Below are 22,916 nucleotides of genomic sequence, written 5' to 3'. Positions count from 1 at the left end.
TCCCCAGCCCCCTTCCGGTTTCCCTTACTTCCCACCTTGGCCTCCAGGATCTTGTCCCATTGCGGGGTTAGGTAGTACATGATGCCGTCAAAGGCTCCCTCCAGGGTCACTCCGCGGACAAACAGAATGGTCAGCACCACGTAGGGGAACGTGGCCGTGAAGTACACCACCTGGCACAAGAGGGCTCCATGGACTCTTCTGGGCTCTCCCCTCCCCTAGGCACCACCACCCTGGCTCCCTAATCACCACCAGCCCCCTGGTCCCTCTCCGGCTCCGGAGTCCCTTCAGCATCCCCTCCCTGCAATACACACATAACCCAGGTAGGGGGCAGGGTCTTTCTGGGTGGGCACAGACCCTGCTGGGGAGGGGTACTTGCTTTCCCTGAAGACTTGACCCCTCGGATGAGGCAGAGGAAGACGACCAACCAGGAGACACCGAGGCAGCCAAGGAGGGGCAGCCGCACCTCCCCAAAGTTCCCAATGTCATCTGACAGCTTCAGCACGTACAGCCTGGGAAGGGGAGACTCTGTCACTGAGGGCCAGCCGCCACTGCCCAGCAACAAATTCCCAAGGCCCAGGGCCCACCTGGGCTGTACCCTCCTTTGTCATGAGGTCCCAGCAGCCACCTTGTGTGACATGGGAGCTACTTCAGGGGCCCAGCCCTGGCCGGCCCAGTCCTGGCCGGCCCAGTCCCCTCCACCTGCTGCAGCCCCTGGGGAGCCCAACACAGTCCACTGCTCTGCAGCCTTTCCCAGGCCCTTCAAGGGCTCCTGGAGGCCACACCCCAGGCTTGGGTGGTCTTCCTAGTTTCTGGGCGAGGAGATCTCCTTGTCCCCAGTTGGGCTCAGCCCAGGTCCTTGTTTGCACATTTCTCCCTTCAGGAATGCCTTTTCCTCATCCTGTCAGGTGTCACCTCCTCCAGGAAGCCACCAGTGAGCATTTCACGTGCACCAATTAGCTCTATCTCTGATAAATTGAGGGAAGCAGTGGAATGCTCAGTAAAGATTGGACCCTGGCCGGGTGTGGTGGCTCACACCTGTAATCCCAGCACTTTGGGAGGCTGTGGTGGGCAGATCACCTGAAGTCAGGAGTTCAAGACCAGCCTGGCCAATATGGTGAAACCCCGTCTCTACAAAAATTAGCTGGCCATGATGGCGGGTGCCTGTAATCCCAGCTACTCGGGAGGCTGAGGCAGGAGAACTGCTTGAACCCAGGAGGTGGAGGTTGCAGGGAGTGGAGATTGTGCCACTGCACTCTAGCCTGGGCAACAAAGCAAAAGTCCATCTCAAAAAAAAAAAAAAAAAAAAAGATTGGACCCAAATTTCTCCCCTCTGGGTGGCTCCATCTGGCACCCTATGCCATACCAGCTGTGATCTTTTCATCAATCAGACATTTACGTGCCCGGGCCTGTGCTAAGTGCTGGGCATACAGGCCTGCAGGGGCATCTCCCCAACCCTCAGGGAAGAGGGCAAAGAATAACTGCTCTACCTCCAGCACCAGCATTCAAAGTAAAGAAACCATTTCTTGTTTGAAGGATTTTTTTTTTTTTTTTGACACAGTCTTGCTCTGTCATCCAGGCTGGAGTGCATTCATGCGATCTGGGCTCACTGCAACCTCCGTCTCCCAGGTTCAAGCGATTCTCCTGCCTCAGCCTCCCGAGTAGCTGGGATTACAGGTGTGCACCAATACACTGGGCTAATTTTTGTATTTTTAGGAGAGATGGGGGTTTCACCATGTTGGCCAGGCTGGTCTCAAACTCCTGACCTCAGGTGACCCACCTGCCTCAGCCTCCCAAAGTGCTGGGATTACAGGCGTGAGCCACCACACCCGGCCTGAAGGATTTTTTAATACTTTGTCTAACCATATATGCTAAACAGGTAGTGTTTTATATTATTATTATTGAGACAGGGTCTTGCTCTATAGCCCAGGCTGGAGTGCAATGGCACAATCATGGCTCACTGCAGCCTCGACCTCCCAGTCTCAATCGATCCTCCCACCTCAGCCTCCCGAGTAGATGGGACTACATGTGTGCACCACCATGCCCAACTAATTTTTGTATTTTTTGTAGAGATGTGGTATCGCCATATTGCCCAGGCTGGTCTCGAACGCCTGGGCTCAAGCAATCCTCCTGCCTCAGCCTCCCAAAATGCTGGGATTACAGGCGTGAGCCACCACACCTGGCCTATATTATTTTTGACTGCAAGAATATAGTATTACAGTGTTAGGGACTGAAGAGTTTAAAAGGCTAGCCTGGAAACCAAATGATGAATTCTAGCTTTATTTTTATGGCATCATATTCTGTTTTTTGTTTGGTTTTGGTTTTGGACCACATGCTTTTGAGATCAAACAGCCTAAGGACATTTGGAACCCAACGTATTTACAAGTGACCTCTTGACACATGACATCTCCAGAATTACTCTGCATTGCTTTAAAAATGTCTCCACATGACAAATCTTATTTCCCCAGCCAGGTGGTGAGTGCCTTGAGAACAGGACCCTCAGGAACAGGTCCCACAGGGGCTGTGGTTGTGCTGCCTGAGCTCCTATCAGCAGTCTTAGTGATTTAGGCTGCATTATCTCATTTTGTCTTTAAAACCAGGTAGGTATCACGACCGCCCGATTTCATGGACAAATGACTGTGAACGACCTCCCAAGGCCACAGCTAATAAGCGACAGAGCCAGGATTTGAGAGGAGTCTGTGTGACTCCAGAGCTGCCATGAAGACTCTGGGGGACAGGAGCTGGGCCCCACAGGGACCGCAGAGGTGAGAAGGCCTGGTCACGAGTTTAGGACCCAGTAGCAGGTATCAGACCAGCACAGGGGACTGGAAGGCAAGATTGTGAAGAGGATGGCGAGGGAGGGGAGGACCCTGAGTGAGAAGGGTGAGTGGGCGAGAGGCAGACATGGGCTCAGAAATCTGCCCTTTGAGCTTCTCTCGCTTTAGAGTCTCTTCATCTTACTTTTGATCAGCTTCCCTCATTTGTAAAATGGTGATTTTTAAAATCCCTACACAAGCTACCTAACAGGGTTTTTGTGGCACTCCAGTGAGATCGCGCAGCTGTCCAAAGGGTCGCTGGAGAGTGTGGACTAAACACCTGCACAGCCACCCCCACCTAATTCACCCCGGCACACCTAGCAACAGCAGCACCAGACGGGCGCAACACACACAGATTCTGACACAGCGACTGCTGCCTAGCTCCTTAACCTCTAAACGGCAGTTTCTGAATCTGAAAATATGGATACTAATATCTACTTAGATAATATGCCTGGCACCTAGTAGGTGCTCAACAATAAGGGTGCTTCCTTTCCTCCCTTGCTGAAGCCAGCCTGGGTTGCTCTCTTCAGGGCCATTTCCCTGGATCTCCAGGAGAGGGCAGCAGGGAGCCGTGCTGCCGGGAAGGTACCCTGCATGGGACAGTGGCCAGTTAGGCAGGCCTGTCTCCGGCCTGCGCTGGGGAGTAGAGTGCAGCGGCTCCACCAGCCAGATTTCTTTGAAGGCTCTTCCCCTCTGATTTTACTGGATAAAATCTCTAGAGCTTTGCCCGGGGTGGGCCCAGGGCTGGGAATCTCTGGCAGTCAGCCCCTGGGACAACCACCACTGGAGCATCTGGGGGTGGGGTTGCACAAGGCTTTGTGTTTCTGGGAGCTTCCAGGAAGGTTCATCACCCCAGACTAGATCAAGTTGACCAGTCCACATCATGCCTCAAATGTAGTAAAACGCCTCACTCGGCAATATCTGCTCGTTCTCCCATCGGACGGCAGCTCTGTGAGGACAGTGTCTTCCTCCCTGCCCTCTCTCCCCTCTGAGAACAGTACCTGGTACCTAGTAGGTGCTCAAGAAATCAGCTGGGTGTGGTGGCTCATGCCTGTAACCCCAGCACTTTGGGAGGCCGAGGTGGGTGGATCACCTGAGGTCAGGAGTTCGAGACCAGCCCAGCCAACATGTCGAAACCCTGTCTCTACTAAAAATACAAAAACAAGCCAGGCGTGGTGGCAGGTGCTTGTAATCCCAGCTACTAGGGAGGCTGAGGCAGGAGAATCGCTTACCCCGGGAGGCGGAAGTTGCAGTGAGCTGAGATCGTGCCACTGCACTCCAGCCTGGGCAACAGAGCGAGATTCTGTCTCAAAAAAAAAAAAAAAAAGAAATCATCTGTCCATTCAGTTCCAGGTGTATTTTTTAAAAAGAAAATAAATGTTAGGATGTTAAAAATTAAAAAATAAAAGACAAATGAAATGACCTGTCTGGTAACTGAGTGCCTGAGTCTGTCCATGCCCCTCTGGGGGACAGCAGCTGTGTTCTCTATGCTCTGGGTCCTTGAGAATAGTGGCCCTGTCTTACCTGTCTTTGAGTGTCTACAGCCCAGCCCAGAGGTTGGCACAGGGAAGCTGAGTCCTTCAGGGTCAGAGTACTTGGGCCTGGGTTTAGAGGCCCTGCGGTGACTTGCGGTATCCTCAGACCCTTGTGCATTTCAGCCATGGCTTTCCATCACACGTGGAGAAAAGCCTCAAACCCTTAGCCTGGCATGGGAGGCCCTGTGTTATATGATGCCTGCTGGCCTCTTCTGTCTTGTCACTCAGCGTCCCACCTGCTCCCAACCCCAGCTCCAGTTTGCCTCCTTCTGGCCTCTGCTCACCTGCTCATGTGGTTCCCAATCTCTCTACTTTCCTCTCTCCCTTCTCTGGGAAGCTCTGACTGCCTGGTCTTGCCCCATCCCCTTAGCACCAAGCACTACCTCTTTGTGTCCCTGTGACACCCCTGCACATACCTGGACCGAGGCACCTGCCCTACTGTGATTAGCAATCTGTCTCCCCACTGCCCTGTGAGCTCCTCAGGACAGGGGCTCTGGGCCGTTCATACCTACCATGGGGACACAGGGCCTGGCAGAGCAGAGGCGTGAATGTTGTGGAATAAATGGTGGAGGCCTGCCAGCATGCCCCCAAAGCCCTCTGCCCAGGGGTTCCCCAGCAAGACACAGGGAATTTCCAACTGGTGGGTGGAGGGCACAGCAGGATGGCCTGAGACTCTGGTCTCTGTCGCCTCTGAACAAAATGTGCCAGGATGTCTTGATCACGACACTCCCGGCTCAGAGACCTTCCATGGCGTCTTTTGTTCTGCATCATCAAGTCTAAGCCTAATCCTGGCAAGTTCTTTATGAAGGCAGTGCCACTTCCTAGGCCACCTGAAGCCCATGTATTCACCCCTCGACTGTTACTCTCATCAGAGCAGGCTCCCTTCAGCTTTGGGGCCAGCCTCTGCTCATCTGGGACAGAGCCTTTGCCCACACTCTTCTTCTCCCCAGGATCTGCCCCCCTTTCCCCTGAGTCTCCTCTGAAGGCTGGTTTGCTGGATTTCTGACAGCCTTCCTCACAGCTGCTCTGTAAAGATCCTGCAACTCGACATTCCATCTTCCACTGCTTTCTTTTTTTTTTTGAGATGGAGTCTTGCTCTGTCGCCCAGGCTGAAGTGCAGTGGCGCGATCTCAGCTCATTGCAAGCTCTGCCTCCCGGGTTCACGCCATTCTCCTGTGCCTGCCACCATGCCCGGCTAATTTCTTTTCTCTTTTTGTATTTTTAGTAGAGACAGGGTTTCACCGTGTTAGCCAGGATGGTCTCGATCTCCTGACCTCGTGATTTGCCCGCCTCGGCCTCCCAAAGTGCTGGGATTACAGGCGGGAGCCACCGCGCCCAGCCTCCATCTTCCATTGCTTTCTGTACATCAGGCTCTTCTCCTAAACTCTTCACTCACCTCTACCCTCTCCCAGCCCAGCAGCGGGCTGAACCTGCAGCAGGCACCCTACTTTGTCTTCAGATGGTTGCCCAGTGGGGACAGGGTTGCCACCAGGTTCCCCCCACCCCAGGTCCTGCAGGTGCCTCACCTCCAGTACTCCTCGCTGGGGCTGGTCCTCTGGAGGCTGTGGTTGAGCAGGTGGGAGAGGTTGCTGGGCAAGGCGGCTGGCCGAGAGCCATTGGTGAGGTTGGAGGCGTCCAGTACACCGGCGCAGTCATGCGTGTTCCAGGGGTTATTGCAGTAGGCCCAGGGCAGCACGTGCGTCATGGACGAGAAGAAGTAGTAGAAGGCGATGCAGATGACCACATTGTAGTAGATGCCGATGTAGGTGGACACCACCATCATACCATAGCCCACTCCTGCAGGAGGGGAGGGGCAGGGGGGAGGAGCCTCAGCATCCAGCAGGAGGAGGTGAGGTTAATAATTTCTTTTCTTTCTTTTTTTTTTTTTTTGAGATGGAGTCTAGCTCTGTTGCCCAGGCTCTGTCACCCAGGCTGGAGTGCAGTGGCGGAATCTTGGCTCACTGCAAGCTCCACCTCCCGGGTTCATACCATTCTCCTGCCTCAACCTACAGAGTAGCTGGGACTACAGGTGCCCACCACCACGCCTGGCTAATTTTTTTGTATTTTTAGTAGAGACGGGGTTTCACTGTGTTAGCCAGAATGGTCTTGATCTCCTGACCTCGTGATCCACCCGCCTCGGCCTCCCGAATTGCTGGGATTACAGGCGTGAGCCACCGCGCCCGGCCTTTTTTTTTTTTTTTTTTTTTTGAGACGGAGTTTTTGCTTTTCTTGCCCAGGCTGGAGTGCAATGGCACGATCTCAGCTCACTGCAACCTCTGCCTCCCAGGTTCAAGTGATTCTCCTGCCTCAGCCTCCCGAGTAGCTGGGATTAGAGGCATGTGCCACCATACCCGGATAATTTTGTATTTTTAGTAGAGATGGGGTTTCTTTTTTTTTTTTTTTTTTTTTTGACATGGAGTCTCCCTCTGTCGCCCAGGCTGGAGTGCTGTGGCACGATCTTGGCTCACTGCAAGCTCTGCCTCCCAGGTTCACGCCATTCTCCCACCTCAGCCCCCTGAGTAGCTGGGACTGCAGGCGCCTGCCACCACAACAGGCTAATTTTGTTTTTGTATTTTTAGTAGAGACAGGGTTTCACTGTATTGGCCAGTATGGTCTCGATCTCCTGACCTTGTGATCCGCCTGCCTTGGCCTCCCAAAGTGCTGGGATTACAGGGGTAAGCCACCGCGCCCGGCCAAGATGGGGTTTCTCCATGTTGGTCAGGCTGGTCTCAAACTCCTGACCTCAGGTGATCCGCCTGCCTTGGCCTCCCAAAGTGCTGGGATTACAGGCGTGCGCCACTGCGCCTGGCCCAAGGTTAATAATTTCTAAGGGCCCAAGGGGCAGGCTGAGATGGAGGGCCAAAGGAAGGCCAGGTCAAGGTCTTGGTAGGGCTAAGTTGGCGGGGGGCAGCGCAAAGGAGTTCTGTGTGTACACATGGTAGGAGGGGAGGGTGGCGGCCAAGTAAACATGGGTCCCAGCATGCGTCCATGGCTTAGGCCATTGATGTGGGGCTTGGGGTCAGCATCAGGGCTCTACAGAGGTCAGCCGTGTTTGTACAGATGGGCGAGTCGGCACGGCCCTCAGAGGCCGTTGTGTGTTTGTGTATGTGTGAGCGAGTGCCCCGCCCAGGCCTCACCTTTGAACATGGGGCTGATCCTCCAGACCCCCAGGCACCCCTGGCTTGCAAACTGGCCGAAGGAGAGCTCCATGAAGAAGAGGGGGATCCCGCAGAAGATGAGCATGATGAAGTAGGGGAACATGAAGGCGCCTGGTAGGCAGGGAGAGGTCTGGCTCAGGAGTGGGCTTGGAGGGATCTCACCCTGGGCTTCCTGCTCAGAACTCAACAGCAAAACCTTCGCGATTGGGTAGGACCCAGGGAGGAGTGTGCCAGGCTTGAGCAGGAGCCTGGGCTGAGGCACACCACCCCCAGCCTGTCTTTCAACTTGACAGAGGCTCTCAGGAAGTCTGCTTGGAGTGGAATCCAGGCCCCAGAGCCTCCATACTTGGGTGGGATTTGATGGTTTAAACAAGCGATTTCACAAGCATAAGTTGCTGAGATCCTCAACATCCCTGAACCATTTAGGGGGGCTGCTGAAGCCCAGGGAATAGAACAGGGAGCCTTGTGGGGTGGGGGGGTTAGGTCCTTTTCTCACCTCTCCTCACCTCAAAGGGGGCCAACTGGCAGGGCCAGGCCCGAACAACAGACTGCCAGGGTCTGGGGTGGCCTGCCTTAGGCAAAGGGTGCCTAAGCCAGGGATGGGGGCGAAGGAGGCCAGGGCCAGAGGCCAGCCTTTATCTGGAGTGGGTCTATGCCAGGGAGAGGGTGGCCCAGGCCCTGGTGGGTGGGCTCTACCCAAGTGGGTGGTCCCTGCCCTGTGCCCACTGGGTACCTCCCCCGTTGCGATAGCAGAGGTATGGGAAGCGCCAGACATTGCCCAGGCCCACGGCATAGCCCACGCTCGTCAGTACAAACTCGATCTGGTTGCCCCAGTTGCCCCGTTTGAGGTTCTGGTCCCTCTTGGTGGCCTCGCTGGGCACAGCACCATTCTGTGGGGACAGGAGAGAAGCTACCATCAGCAAGTCATTTGTGCTCCGTGCCTGACCCTCTGGGCCTCCCCCAGCAGGGAAACCGTGGACCCTCCAACACCCCTTCCCCGGGCTTCCCCTCTGCTGGCAGGAGCTTCAGGCAGGCCTGGCAGAGGAGGGAAGCAGAGAGTAGTGGCTGCCAGAGGGCGCCAAGCAGAGCTTCCCTCACCAGCCCCACAGCACCCAGTGCCAGGTGCACAGCCCACCTGAGGAGCTGCTGCCAGCATCCGGGAGGCGGGACACTGAAGAGCGAGCTAGGGCCAGGAGCCCCCAAGCCCCTCCAAAACCTCCCCTTGCTCCTCTGGGTAAGGATCTGGGAGCAGCTGAGCCTCATACCAAGCAGCCAAGTCAGGCTGGGCACAAAGGGGCCTGTGTCCAGACAGCCCCCCCACCCGTCGCCTACCACATCACCAGGCTGAGCACGCTGCCCCTGGGCAGGCGACTGCGGGGGAGGGGAGGTTAGACCCCTCCCCCAGCTGAAGGCTTCTTCCTGGGGGTACAGAGTGGGCAGGGCTGGGGGGAAATGGGGGAGCAGCTGAGCCGGGACAGACCTGGGGAGGGCATTCCGGGACTCTAGGTGGGAGGGTCCGGGGAGCTAGCTACACTGCCCATGGCTGGGGAGGGGCCCTGGGGAGCTGACCTGGGCCATGGCTAGGGAGTGCTGGGCCATGAGTTGGGGAAGGAGACGAGAGTTGTAGGCCCCATGCCAGACTTTGAGGACAGACTCTGCTAGGGAAATAGAGGGAGTGGCTCCAGAAAAGGGTGGCAGGAAGAAGGATCTCTGAACAGGGAGAAGCGTCACCTGCAGGGGAGGGGGCCGAAGGTCAGGAGAGGCAGATGCGGGGATTTGCCCCAGGGAAGAATGTGGGGCCTGCAGGACTGGGCTGGTGGCCTGGGCTCCACTGAGGACAGCCCCTTGTGGAACCCCAGGCCCAAAAGCTGGAACTGGCTCTGCAAGTCCCTTGGTTAAAGAAGTCCCTTAATAAATGCCATGCTCCTTCCACCTCCCTCCCACAGTGAGCAGGAAATTAATCAGAGCCCGAGGGCCCCAAGGGGTCTCACCAAGGAGACAGGGGCTCAGTGTCACCAACAGAAACACAGACAGACCTTAGTGCCAGAGACAGCCTCCCAGAGGTGAGCTATTCCCCTGAGAGAAACAGACAGACCCGGCATCAGAGATGGAGCCCCGTAGCCTCAGAGAGATGCCAGTGATGTGACATTGACCCTCCGCTTGAAAGAGACATATTCGACAGCAGTCACTCTGGCCAATAAGCAAGGCAGCCTGGTGCAGGTGAAATGCTATCAGACCCCGATGCTGATGAACAAACACAGACGGAACGAATGGCCTCCCTGGGCCCCAAGCGCCTTGGATAGGCCAGGTGGGAATGTGGGCAAAGGAGGCACCAAGGCCTGACGGGTGGGCACTGCAGCACAGACACCTTTGTGGGGCAGCCACCCTGTGCTCTCAATCCAGCATTGACCCTGCCGAGATGTGATCCTCACACCCTCCACAGAGGGCAGGGGCGCAGTGCCAGGGACCATGGGTTTCCTTCAAGGAGCACCCAGAGCAAATCAGTGGCTGAACAAGCCTTCTTTCATTCATTCGTTGATTCATTCATGCAATGGCAGATTTATTGACACCAGCTATGTGCCAGGCACTGTGCCAGGAAGTGGGACTTCAGCAGAGAGCTCCTACCCATTCGGAGCTGGAAATCTAGTGGGGGTGCAAGCCATCAATGAAATGTATACACCCATCATCTTTAGATGTGGCTTCAGGGTGACCACAGAGGGGATCATCTCAAAATCACAAGAGTATGGAAGGAGGACAAGGCAGGAAAGCAGGGCTGAGGTCAAAGAAGGCCTCCCTGATGAAGAGGCTTGAAGACATGCTTGGCCCTGGTAGAGGGTGCCCCCCGGCCTGAGTGTGCCCTCTGTGACATGCCCTTACAGAATCCTGTTTGAGCATGTCACCACCTCCTGGGGCCTTCACTGGGGCAGGTGTGGCAAGATCACAGAGTCAAGGGCCCAGTTTTTGGAGGGTGTGAGGCCTGCTGGGGGTGGTTTATCTGGTCCCAAACAAATGCCAGCCAAATAGGGCTCCTATATGTTGACCCTACAATACCAGTTTTATTCTGTCCCAGGGTTGTTTACTTAGGGGCACAATGCCTGATTGTGCCAGCAGCACAGTACACGGATGGGGTCACAGAGCAGCAGTTACAGCTGTAAAAGGGACAACTGATGGTCCAGGATGGACCCATGGGCAGGGTAAGGGCAAGGCCCTTTGCAGAGATCCAGGTTCCCAAGGCTTGAAGATCAAGGCCTGTCTCCTGTTCCCAGCAGGATGAGGGACAGATGCCCCATACCCCCCGACCAAGTGGGACCACATTTGGATCCCTGAAGTCTGCTCCTTCCCTGGCAGGGGGAGGTACAGGGAAGGTGGTGATGCTTCCAGCCACGTGCCACAGACAGCCGCCTGCCTGAGCCCTCAAGAGCCAGCCACTGCTCCGTTAATGAGCCGTGTGCTAACCAGCTTAGCCATGCGGGCTGTAACCCAGGGAGGCCACAGCCCCCGCGACAGGGGCTGAACCGGGGTTGGTGATGGGGCTCTGGCAGGAAGTTCCTGACAACACTAAAGGTCTGCTGTATGCAGAGGATCTTTGCAGAAGCAGCACCCACTTCTGCTTGGGCCTGGGTCCCAGCACTGTGGCGCTCGACCACGGGAATCTGGCCCAGGCTTGGCCTCTGACTTCAACTCCAGGGCTGTCTATGCTCAGGTGGCTTGGCTGGGGAGGGCTGAGCTCTCAGCGGAGGACAGAGCAAGCCTACCTTTCTCCAAGCAAACTGGAGGAAAGACTCTCCAAAAAAAAAATCCAGGCACTTTCTGGGTGTTCTAGTTCCCTTCCTTGTCCAGATCTCCTCTGGGGACCACCCTCTGACTTCCCTCCTGAGCAGCTAAATCTTTTTCAATACTGTATGGCTTTTTTTTTCCCTCCTTGCATAATCTTTCCTATTCTAAGCCTCTAGTTTTTCTTGATCTGTTGGGTGGACAGCTGTGTCACTGATATGAACTGTCCCTGCAGTGGTCATCAGCTGAGGTGCCCACGGAAAAATCCCTTTGTGCTCACGATTTGACTCAGACTGGCTGCCCGTCTGCCTGAGCCAGCTCAGCCCCATGGATGGGCTCTGCTCCAGGCTTCTCCTAACCCCCACCACCATCACCATCTGCCCCCCTCTGCTTACCCTCACTCACTTGCTGACATCTCAGTGGGGAATTAAACCATAGTGGCATGGTTCCCTCTGGCTTGGCCCCCTCTTCTGCAGGCTCCCTAGACAGCCCCTATGTGCCCTGTCACCCTTCCTGGCAGCTCTGAGAGGCCACTGCCAGGACAAAGCAGCCTCCACTTGCCACTGCCATGGGCTCAGCGGGTGGTCTCCAGGACAGGACTACCCTGCCCTGTCCCCAAGCTCTCCCAGCCATGGAAGGAATGGAGGCTTTCCTTCCATGGTGGGGTGGGGTGAGCTGGCTGACACATATACACACATACACATACACACACACACACACACACACACACACACCCCTCAGATGTTCCCTTACCCTTAGAACCAGTCATTGAGACAGCAGTGTCCACCCTGGCACAAGGACTTATGATCTTTTCTGGTTTAACAGCCTCCCACCCCTTCCCTGCCTAGCTGGGAGAGCCACACTGAGCAAAGTCACTTACATAAGTCCTTTACACAGCCCTCTGCTCGGCTTATTTACTGCTCTGGCTGAGCCCCTGGAATTAAGGCTGCTCAGCTCCGAGGGCAGAATCCAGATCTCCCACTCAGCCCTGGGCTTGGCAGAGGCGGGACACCGGTACAGGTGAGAGCCCTGGTGCTCTAGGGCCCGCTCCTCCAGTAGAGCCCTGGGCAAGCCACTTCCACGCTTGGTATCTCAGCATTGCTGTCTACAAAAGCAGGGGACAGACTAGATAACCTCACTATCAGACAAGATCGGGTGCGTTCAGGATGGTATGGCCATAGACTAGATAACCTCACTTTCAATCGATCTGCCAGATTCCCAGGCTAGACAGCCTCAGCAGCTACTCATATTCCATAGCTCTCCCTCACCTGGAATTTTGCTATTTCTGACTTTCCCCTGTACATTCCATTAGTTCCCACTAGCTTTCTAGATTACTAAAAACAATTTTGCCCTTTTTTTCCTGATTATAAAAGCATAATAAGCTATCACAAAAAAAAATTAGAAAATACAGAAAAAGGTAAAGAGGAAATGCAGCAGCAAAGCCTACTCCCAGAGCGAACCAGGCCAGCCCCAGGATGCACTCCTGCCTTTTGCTGTTGCCCAGCTCTCCACCCTGGACAGTGACTGTGCTCTGGTGTGAGACTCCCACCTCCTAGATCGGTGGCCAGTGGATATTTTTGTGAATTGTGAGCTTCCCCCTCCTGCTCTGGGTGGACACTGAGGAATCCTGGAGCTGCCCTGGCTGGGCAGGCCCCTCTGGGACCCAGCAGGCTTTGTGTTTAGGACTCTCCAGCCCCAGGGTTTGCTCATGGGATGAAGTCCCATCCAAGACAAACTTTATGGAGGAGAATGGGCAAGATCTCACATCCCAGACTGACTTTGAGCCAAATCAGATCACTGGCAACTTTCTCTAAGCCCCAATGGGGAATCTAGACAGAACAGCCATTACAGTAAATTGTGGCTGCCTCAGAAGACCCCACGACCTCCTTCCTGCCAGGCACCCCTCGGTTTTTGTTCTCTCCTATCAGTGCAGGGCCCAGCCTGGCCCACAGGCAGCACCTACCCTGCAATGACAGAATCTTCTGTCCTTCACCTACATGGCACTGAGTAGGGGCAGAGAGACCCAGCTGCAGCTCTGATCTCTGGCCTCAGTTACCTGCATACGGGAGAGTCTGGGGCCAGGGTGGAGGGGCAGAACATGGGAAAATCTCCCCTGGGCCGAGCAGCCCCCAGTGGCCATTCATGCCTCCTGCCTCAAGGCAAACCTCAGAGCCATCTCTGGGCACCTCTCAGGACTCCAGGTGCCTTCAGAGTCCAGGCCTTCATATAGCAGATGAGAGAGGCAAGAATACGCCTTGTGCTTATCCATTGCAGAGCCCTGACTGGCAGCAAGGGACCTGCCAATATTGTGGGCTGCAGACAGATGACTGGCACCCCCAGACATGCCGGGCTCCACTCCAGGCCCTGGGGTGAGTGATGGAGGACCCTGGGTGGGCCCTGGCCAGCTCCTCGCTTCCCACCCCAGACAAGCCCAGCAGGGAAGACTGGAGGCAATGGTCATGTCCCGTGCTGCAGCGGCTGGGGGCGGCGTCTACCCTCACCGGCTAGCAGCAGGCAGGCACTCTGGAAAGTGGCTTTGGTTCTTGACCCTAGCAGTACTGAGGCTTGAGGGCAGCCCTGCGTACTGTTCCTCCCAGACCCATCCCACATCGCCTCAGAGGACATTCCCTCTCTTGCCTTTTGAAGGTCAAGTCAGGATGTCCTACAGGGGAGAAGTGTAGCTTTCGAGTCTCCTCACCCTCGCCGCCATCCGCTGACATCTCTACCCGTCCCCAGCGTCCAGGGATGAGGACACACCGGCTCCCAGCCCATGCGGGCACTTGCCCTGGACCCTGGAAAATGTTCTGTGGGGTCTCTCTCTTCCCAGCTGAGACTCTTGCCCCATCCCCTTCCCCCACCCCTTGCCACTGAAACCATGTACCACGTTCCCCTGCCCTCTCACCCACTCTTCCCATAGGAGTAACTGCCGTGGCACAGACAATGAGGCTGTATTGATTAGTACAATTCCTGGGCACCTCCGGCCCGTCTCCCCGGGAGCTAGGACAATGCAGCTTTGATACACAGAGCAGATTCTCAGCAGGTCCTTGGGCTGGGGGAGCCCTCACACCCCCACTCTCCTCCCCCAAGCCCCCACCAAACAGCTAACTCTTCCTGCACTCCTTTGCACAGTTGCAACTTTCTGGGTCACTTTGGCTGGTGTCTGTCTTGCTTGCTGGCTGTGCCTGCCCCTCCCTGGCACAGACCACTCAGCCCCTCTCCCCACCCACAGCCCAGCCTCTCAGCCTGCCTGGCACCAAGGAGGGGGCTCAATCTCCTGGAAGGTGACTGACCTGTTCTGGGGAAGAGGGGGCCACAGGTCCATGAGCCGTGGCCATCCTGGGGCGAGCGATCGCAGCCCGCGTGTCTCCGCCGCTCATTCACACCTCTGCCAGCTCCAGCGCGACACTGACGCATCCCCTGCCTCTCCCACTGCCGGGCTGGGCAGCGTCAATTACTTTCACCTCATCTCCTCCCGAAGCTCTGCCTACCCCCTCCCCTGGCCCTGCCCCTCCGGCCAGTCCCTATGCAGCCCAGCACGGGTACTCCGGAGCTGGAGTGGGGTGTGTGGGGTTTGTTGTGCTTTTCCCTTGTTCCCAGCAAGTAACTGGAACAACACACACACACACACACACACACACACACACACACACACACACACACACACACACACACACACACAGTGGGGCAGAGCAGGCGAGAGGGTGGCTCACTCCCCCCACAGAGCTGACCAGACGCTGTCTGAGCCCACAGGCCTAGCACTGGGTGGGCTCCTGGTAGGGTAGTTGGGTGTCTGATGAGTGATGGGGTCTGCCCCATTGGGTCTGGATGGTGACCGGCAGGAGGATGGAAGGCACAGTCCACAGGGCACCACCAGAGCAGCTCAGGCTCCTTGGAGGGGTGCGGGCTGGGAGAAACCAAGCCCTAGGGCTGTACCTGACACCCCCCACCAACCAGAGATGGGGACTCCTAAACTGCCAGGGTGATGGGGCGTCTTCCTAGGAGAATGCAACTGACCATGCAAGAAAGCCCTGGCCTAGTGAACCACGCTGTCACCTGTCTGGACAAAGATGGCATTAGCCAAGGGGGCAGTCATCCCAGAGTCCAGACAAAGGGGGACTGTGGAATAAGAACCCATGAGGATTTGCACCGTGATGGCCAGAAGCTGAGGTGCTAGTCTGGGAGTGTGTGTGGCGTGGGCTGGTAGGTCCAGTGGTGTCGTCACCATGACTCTAGTCACCACTACTGTGGTGGGATGCCACTCAGACCCATCCAGTCCCTTTCTCTGAGGCCACACACACTGGCCAGTCTCCTGCTGACCCCAAGATACCGCAGACCAGTGGCTCGGAAGGTGGGCATATGCGTTCCGGTGCCAGGAATGTGTGTCAGGCCCTTTGGAAACTGGTCAGTCAGCAGAAGGCCTGGCTTACCATAGGACCTCAGGAAATATCAGTCAGATGGACACGTGCATGAATTCTGGTGTTAAGAACAGCTTTCCTGTGAGTTTGGTGAGTGTGGCAACCCCATAGGGAACATTAGGAGTTTTGTCAAGCACAGAATGACATTAAAAATTTAAAAACAGGGCCGGGTACGGTGGCTCACGCCTGTAATCCCAGCACTTTGGGAGGCTGAGGAGGGCAGATCACAAGGTCAGGAGTTCGAGACCAACCTGACCAACATGGTGAGACCAACCCCATCTCTACTAAAAATACAAAATTAGCTGGGCGTGGTGGCACATGCCTGTAATCCCAGCTACTCGGGAGGCTGAGGCGGGAGAATCGCTTGAACCCGGGAGGTGGAGGTTGCAGTGAGCCAAGATCGCACCATTGCATTCCAGCCTGGGCAACAAGAGCAAAACTCTCTCTCTAAAATAATAATAATAATAATAATAATAAATAAAAATAAAAAGACAGGTGGGGCACAGTGGCTTAGGCCTGTAATGCCAGTGCCTTGGGAAGCCAAGGCAGGAGGGTCGCTTGAGGTCAGGAGTTCATGACCAGCCTGGGCAACATAGTGAGACCGTGTCTCTACAAAAAACTGGCCAGGTGTGGTGGTGTGTACCTATAGTCCCAGCTACTCAGGAGACTGAGGAGGGAGTTTTGCTTGAGCCCAGACGTTGGAAGTTGTAGTGAGCTATGATCACACTACTGCACTCCAAACTGGGTGACAAAGTAAGACTTTGCTTCAAAAAATTAATAAAAAATAAATTTTAAAATAAGATAAAAAGTCACAGCCTTTAGAGTTTGACGGTCCTGGGTTCAAACCCTAGCTTTGTCAGTTTCTCACCATATATAACCTTAGGCAAGTCCATTAACATGTCGGATCTCAGTTTCTCCATCTCTAAAATGGGGAAACCACCCACCAATCATTGAATCTAGTAAGCATTAGTAATAATGGTAATAGAAAATACATAGTAAGTGCTTGCTGTGGGCCAGGCACTGTCCTGGCTCAGCATACATGGGACACTTGCTTCACAGACAGCCCATCACCCTGTGGGCACTCACCTAGTATGGTACAAGTTAACTTCCCATATGTTAACTCATTGGGTCCTCCCAGCTGTCCCATGAGGTAGGTCCATTATTATCTCCATGTTGGTTTGGGGAAGATGGGGACAGGCCTTGGCTCAAGCAAGTGTCCTAAGGATGGCCTCAGATCCTACTGACTCAGCTGCTCACTGAGCCAGCCTCATGCGCCTGGTCCCCAGACACACTCCCCTGACTTCCCATGGGCGCAGACTGAGGGCCAAGGCGCTGGCTGGGCCACTGGCTCCAGGAAGGTCCAGTCACCCATGATGCCCAAATGCTCACTTGCACCCAGGGTGGGCTCTGGGCTCTGGCTACCCTGGCCTGGGCCGGGTGCCCAGAACAGGCAGCCCTGGCTGGATGGCTTTCCCTGGCTCTGGCCATGGGGACAGGAGGCGGCAGCAGCCCAGCTGGGCCCTGGCCGTAATGAGGCCTCATTAGCGAGATCCAGCTGCTCTAGCCCCACTTAGGGATGCTGACTCCCCCAGCTCCCGCCTCTGACTTTGCCTAATAAGAGTGGGCATGCTTCCAGAGGGGCAAGGAGGCTAGGGTCTTTGTTGTCCCCTGTGACTCTGGAGGGAAGGTCCCGCTGAGCTGGGACTGAGAAGTGCCGGGGATGCAGGAGGGCTGCAGGGAGGCTGTGTGGGAGGCGGGGCTACAGGGTTGAGTAGGTGGGCTAGACAGGAAGTGGGGAGGGGGAGGGAGGGCAGGGCCCCCGACCAGAGAGGAAGCTGAGGAAGGCTGGAACTTTTCCTCTGGATCTAGATATTGCCCATTTCACTGAGGAGGGGGTAGCTGCTAATCTAGGATCAGCAGAAGGTCATTGCTTAGGCTGTCCTGGCTAGAAGAGCACCTCCACTGTGCTAGGCCTTATCTAAGGAGAATGCCCACTGTGTGCCAGGCCCTGAGCCGGGATAGCACTTACTGGATGTCAAATCTTGTGCTGCAAGCACCTGCTGTGTGTGAGAACCTGCATCAGCAGAGTGCCCACTGTGTGCCAAGTCCGATGCTGAGACAGCACTCATTGTGTGTCAGCCCCAGGTGGGGAGCCCCTGTGGTGTGCTAAGTCCTGTACTAGGGGAGTACCCCGGGTATGTCGAATTCTGTGCCAGGTAAGGACCCAATGTGCGCCCAGCTCTGAGCTGGGTGAGCACCCACTGTGTGCCTGGCAGTGTGCTAGATGAATGCCTACAGGGTGACAGGCTGTCTTCTAAGGGAGTGTTTAATGTGTGCCAAGTCTGCACTAGTTGAGCATTTGCCACATGCTAAGACTTGGGTTAGGTGAGTGCCCAGGCAGGGACAGGCCCTCTACCAAGGGAGTGTCCAAGGTGTGCCAAACCCTGTGCTTGGTGACCTCCCAATAATGCACCAAGCCTGCACTAGTTGAGCTCTTGCTACATGCCAACACTTGGGCTGGGTGAGTCCCCACTATGTGCCAGGTCCTATGACGGATGCTACACACAGGAGGTGCCCAAACCCTCAGGGAAAAACATATGAGAACACGTCAGGGTGGGGCAGCCCCTGGCGGCCTGTGCTGCTTGCAAGGCCTCCTCGGATTTGGATGCTCTGGCACCCAGAACCCTAATCCAAATGAGTCTGTTCCTGTTCATTGTAAGGCTTCCCAGTGGCAGAAACAATCAGTGTGCTCAGACATGGGAAGAGGTCAACAAAGCTCACCAAGGCCTGAACTGCCCAAGACTCTGCATGAGTGGGCAGTGGCACTAGGGAGGGGACTGAGGTGGCCAGCCTGGGAAATGGTGTGACACTGGTGGGTGGAGGATTAAAACTGAGCTAGTGGGGGCTCTCTTGCCTCCTGTCCTGGGTCCCTCTCCTCCAGCCCCTTGTCCTTTGAGACCTAGGTGGCCCTGCTCCGCACGTGTATGAGGCCCTAGGTCTCCACGGGAGGACCACCCCACCCACCCCCTAGTGCCCCCAAGCATCCCAGCTGCTCCCAGGCTTGGAGGCACCCTGGCCAGCTGGGTTCTCGCACAGCCCTGTCCTAGGAGCTGCTGAGGCGTGAGGGAGGCAGCTGAGCTGGCCTGGCAGAGACCATCTGGGCTGGAGTGAGGGAGGGACACGTGCAGCAGGCATGTGGGCCTGGGCACGTGCTGGTAAGCTGCTTGTTACCCATGGGGCACTGGCTGTAGCATCCAGCAGAAGCTCCAAGGATAACACAGGGTGTCTGCCGACACTGAAGAGACTTGGAGGGCCAGTGTCCTCACACCCAAACCTGGGTAAAGGGGGATAGAAGTGAGGATCCCATGGTAGGGGCCAGTGCCTGCTCCATGCATGCCAGGGCACAAACAGAGCAGCAGAAGCCACGGAGAACTGGGATGGTCCAAGTGCATGGCTCACACACACGCCCCTTAACATCCTCTCTTCTGATCTACCAGGATATCCAAAGAAGAACCCTGTCAGAATGAAGCTTCCTTAGTTACTAGCCATAGGAAGACACAGAAGACACAAATGTGCTGACTGGGCTGCCTGTGTTAGAAGAGACAGGGCTCAGCAGGGACCAGCTGCCCTATGCACCTCAGAGGCTGTGTCTAGAGACAAGCACTGAACGGAGGTGGCTTCAGTCCCAAACTGGAACCCAAGAATAGAGTGGAGTACTCCAAGGTCATCAGCAGAACTGAAAAGGAAGCAGGAATAGAATCTCCAAGCAACCACTGGGGGTGCCCATGGGACGGATGCTATGGGCCTCAAACGCAGCAACAGTGGGCAAAAGCCAAAGGGCAGAGAGCGGGGAGGAGAGCGAGCCCCAGCTATCTTTAGGCACATCCTGGTGCTGGGAACAGGAGTCCCAAGGCAGCATTCCCATCCATAGACAGGCTGGCCGGGCCGACCGGCAGAGCACAGTCCGGGAAGCTCAGCTCAGGCAGGGACTCTGGGACACTGGGACCCATGCCCTCTGTGCTGCTCACATCTCTCCTGCCTGCCCTCCTCCCAGTCCTTCCAGGTCACTCCAGAGAAGGAAGATCAACCAGGGAGGACTCAGAGGTTTCATGGGGCTCAGAATCTCCATGGTAGGAAGGGGCAGGGCCACACCCCGCTTCTTATCACAAGCCCATGGCAATTCCAAGACTTCTCCAGGAAAGGTGGGGCCATGTTTGGGTTCTCAGATGGGATTCACCCCTAGCAAGTGTTCAGGTCATAAGATCTCCATCTGGGCCCATTTCTGAGCACCCAGATTTCAGGAATCTCAGGAATACTTTCAGGAGCTTGGTTCAATCAGACTTGCTCCAATCAGTCAATCAGTAGGGGGCTAGACCAGAGCTGGCCTGAGGGTTGGGGCCAGGGGTTGGATGCTGGAGGTTCAGAACAGGGCCAGATAGAAGATTCTGAGCTTGGAGCAGAACCACCGGTTCTCTCCCACAAACTGCTGTTTTTTAATTTTTCTTTCTTTCTTTCTTTCTTTCTTTCTTTCTTTCTTTCTTTCTTTCTTTCTTTTTTTTTTTTTTTTTTTTTGAGACAGAGCCCTGCTCTATTGCCCAGGCTGGAGTGCAGTGGCACTTGGCTCACTGCAACCCAGGTTCAAGTGATTTTCGTGCCACAGCCTCCCAAGTAGCGGGGATTACAGGTGCGCACCACCACATCTGGCTAATTTTTGTATTTTTAGTAGAGACAAGGTTTCACCATGTTGGTCAGGCTGGTCTCAAACTCCTGATCTCAGGTGATCTGCCCTCCTCAGCCTCCCAAAGTGCTGGGATTACAGGCGTGAGCCACCCTGCCCAGCCCAAGTTGTTCTTTTAAACCAGGTACTTTGAGTCCCAGAAATCTTTGGTGAGAGACAGGGCTCGTTTGGGGAGGGCTCAGTAGAGACACCAGGCCAATGACTCTTTCACTAAATGAGAAAAGCAACACAGGGGATTGAAAGGATGGGAGCTGCTGAGGGAGGGACTGTCCATGCTCAGTCCCTGGTCCCCACCCCCGGCAGCCGTCCAGTCTAGCCTGTCCCCAGGGAAGATCTCAAGAGAAGGAAGACAACCATTGCCTCTGGGACAGGATTTGGCATCATTTTCTTGGTTCCTGCTGCTGGTGCTGACCTGGTCCATCCATCAGCGAGTCTTGCTCCTTCAAGAACCTCACCCAGGCCGGGTGCGGTGGCTCACGCCTGTAATCTCAGCACTTTGGAAGGCCGAGGCATGTGGATCACCTGAGGTCAGGAGTTTGAGACCAGCCTGGCCAACATGGTGAAACCCCGTCTCTACTAAAAATACAAAATTAGCTAGGCGTGGTGGCTCATGCCTGTAATCCCAGTTATTTGGGAGGCTGACGCATGAGAATCGCTTGAACCCGGCAGGGGCAGAGGTCGCAGTGAGCTGAGATCATGCCACTGCACTCTAGCCTGGGCAACAGAGTTAGACTTAGTCTCAAAAAAATTAAAAAAAAAAAAAGAATCTCACCCACCCCTCTGTGTCTTGTGGCCTCACCACTACCTCTCCCGTGTCTCGTGGCCTCACCACTACCTCTCCTGTGCTCTAAGGCTGAGGGCAAAGAAAAGCCAGGACTTGGGGAAAGGGTGGAGGGAGATTTTCTGGGAGGCCTCAGGAGAGGATTCAAAACAAAATGTTCTTTGTTACTTTTCAGACTGAGAAGGACCCAAAGAAGTGGAGAAAAACCAGGCAGGGTCTGAGGGAGGATCCCTTGATCAGCACAGACTGAAGGCGCCTGCACAGCCCCGCGTCCACTGTCCTCTCAGCATATGAGTGGCCTCCTTCTGTCCGGAGCACCTCTGTGACAAGGATGGGGCCCACACCTCCTGCCTTCTGGCAGGTCTTTGCGGGCTCTGCGGGCTTGGAGCCTGATGCTCTCTGACCTGCTAGATGAGGGGCTACCTGCCCAGGCCGGGGTCAGCTGGGCACTCAGGAGCCCTGGCAGTGCCGGCCTTCCTAAGCCTTCCAAGCAGCTGGCAGGAGGTCCTGGGGGCAGGGCTTGGGACTCCCGTTCCTCCCCGCAGTCTGGCCTCTGTACTCACCAGCATCCCTTTGGCACCTTTTCCTACCATGGCGGCGGTGGGTTGGGGCTCTGGTGACGGGGACCACACTCACAGGCTCTGCTTCCAGCGCCTTTCAGGCCACAGATCTCAAGAGCTGTGGAGAGAGCAGAGGGTGAGGTGAGGACTTGGCCGTGTGGCCCACAGGGCTCTCCAGACAGGTAGTGCCGAGCCACCCACCACCAGCCTGCCCAGGCCCTCTGCCAGGCCACGTCCATATCCTGCTCCTTTCTGGAAGACCCTCAGATCCAGCTCCTTCCCAGTCCCCCCAACCTTTCCCCTGGATCTCTTGATCTCCAGGCTTCCTGTCCCAATGGGCAAAGGTCTATTTTTGACTTTCCAGATGCCCAATCCTATAAAAGATAAAAAATGAATACCAAACTGGGATGGAGTCCAATTCCTTCATGGTCTGTGTGAATGGCTTCAGCCTTTCCCCAGGAGGGGAATCAGCTCAGATCAGCACACTCTCCCCATCCTCACCCCAGCCAGGCAGCCAGGATGGTCCTTCCCTATCTGGGTGGCACTCAGTGTGGGCTCCAGGGCAGCTGGGTTTGTTGTCATGTCATTCACTTGAACCGAGTTCTGGGCCTGCCACACACCCATGTGCAGCCGCACCTCCTTGCACTCCCAGCTGTCCCTCCACAGCAGTTCACCAGGTGAAATTCTACAAATCCTCGGCACTGCACCGGGCTAAATGTCACCTCTTCTCTGCAGCCTTTTCTGACCCTCTCTCTCAAAAGAATGAAAAAGTTGCTTCCTCCTTTCTGTTTTGTGCAAATCTCTACTAGTATTCTTATTTCATATGACACTTATTTGCTTATAAGTTCGTCAACTATGAGTCAGTGAGTTCCCCGAGGGCTTGGGACTGTGTTTCTTTTACCCTCTGTGCCCAGCATGTAGCACAGCACTGGACTTGCAAGGTGTGTTTGTTATTTGAATTGAAATGGAGGGAAATAGCGAAGTCGGGACCTCTGAAATGAGGGGTCCAGGCCAGCCCAGGATCTTGTGGGAAGCATCTGAGGGGCAAGGTGGGGCTGGCGAGCTGGGGGGCAGCAGCCACGTGGAAGGAACAGCCTCATGGCAATGCTGGTGCACACTGGATTAATGTCAGCTGGGATGGA

The 22,916-nt window shown here is 55.5% G+C and overlaps 1 protein-coding gene across 8 annotated transcripts in view; it reads right to left on the bottom strand.

Annotated features, from left to right (window-relative positions):
• Window positions 1-22,916, bottom strand: part of SLC6A9 (solute carrier family 6 member 9) — a 35,128-nt gene that overhangs the window by 5,989 nt on the left and 6,223 nt on the right. For 3 of the 8 annotated variants that reach the window (XM_004025640.5, XM_019017029.4, XM_055346953.2), the window contains exons 2-7: window positions 21,778-21,892; window positions 8,240-8,396; window positions 7,486-7,617; window positions 5,875-6,145; window positions 377-509; window positions 36-170 (exon numbers count right to left, since the gene is read on the bottom strand). In XM_004025640.5, the coding sequence (XP_004025689.1) occupies window positions 36-170; window positions 377-509; window positions 5,875-6,145; window positions 7,486-7,617; window positions 8,240-8,396; window positions 21,778-21,807 (858 nt within the window). In that variant the 5' untranslated portion in view covers window positions 21,808-21,892. Of the gene's footprint in view, window positions 1-35; window positions 171-376; window positions 510-5,874; window positions 6,146-7,485; window positions 7,618-8,239; window positions 8,397-9,075; window positions 9,238-14,570; window positions 14,868-21,777; window positions 21,893-22,916 lie in introns of those variants that run through there. The other 5 variants (XM_055346983.2, XM_004025641.5, XM_055346970.2 and 2 more) reach the window with 5 other exon arrangements.

This window comes from Gorilla gorilla, chromosome 1 (assembly GCF_029281585.2).
Source record: "Gorilla gorilla gorilla isolate KB3781 chromosome 1, NHGRI_mGorGor1-v2.1_pri, whole genome shotgun sequence".
Taxonomy (NCBI): Eukaryota; Metazoa; Chordata; class Mammalia; order Primates; family Hominidae; genus Gorilla; species Gorilla gorilla.
This window is presented reverse-complemented; position numbering and strand designations above follow the sequence as displayed.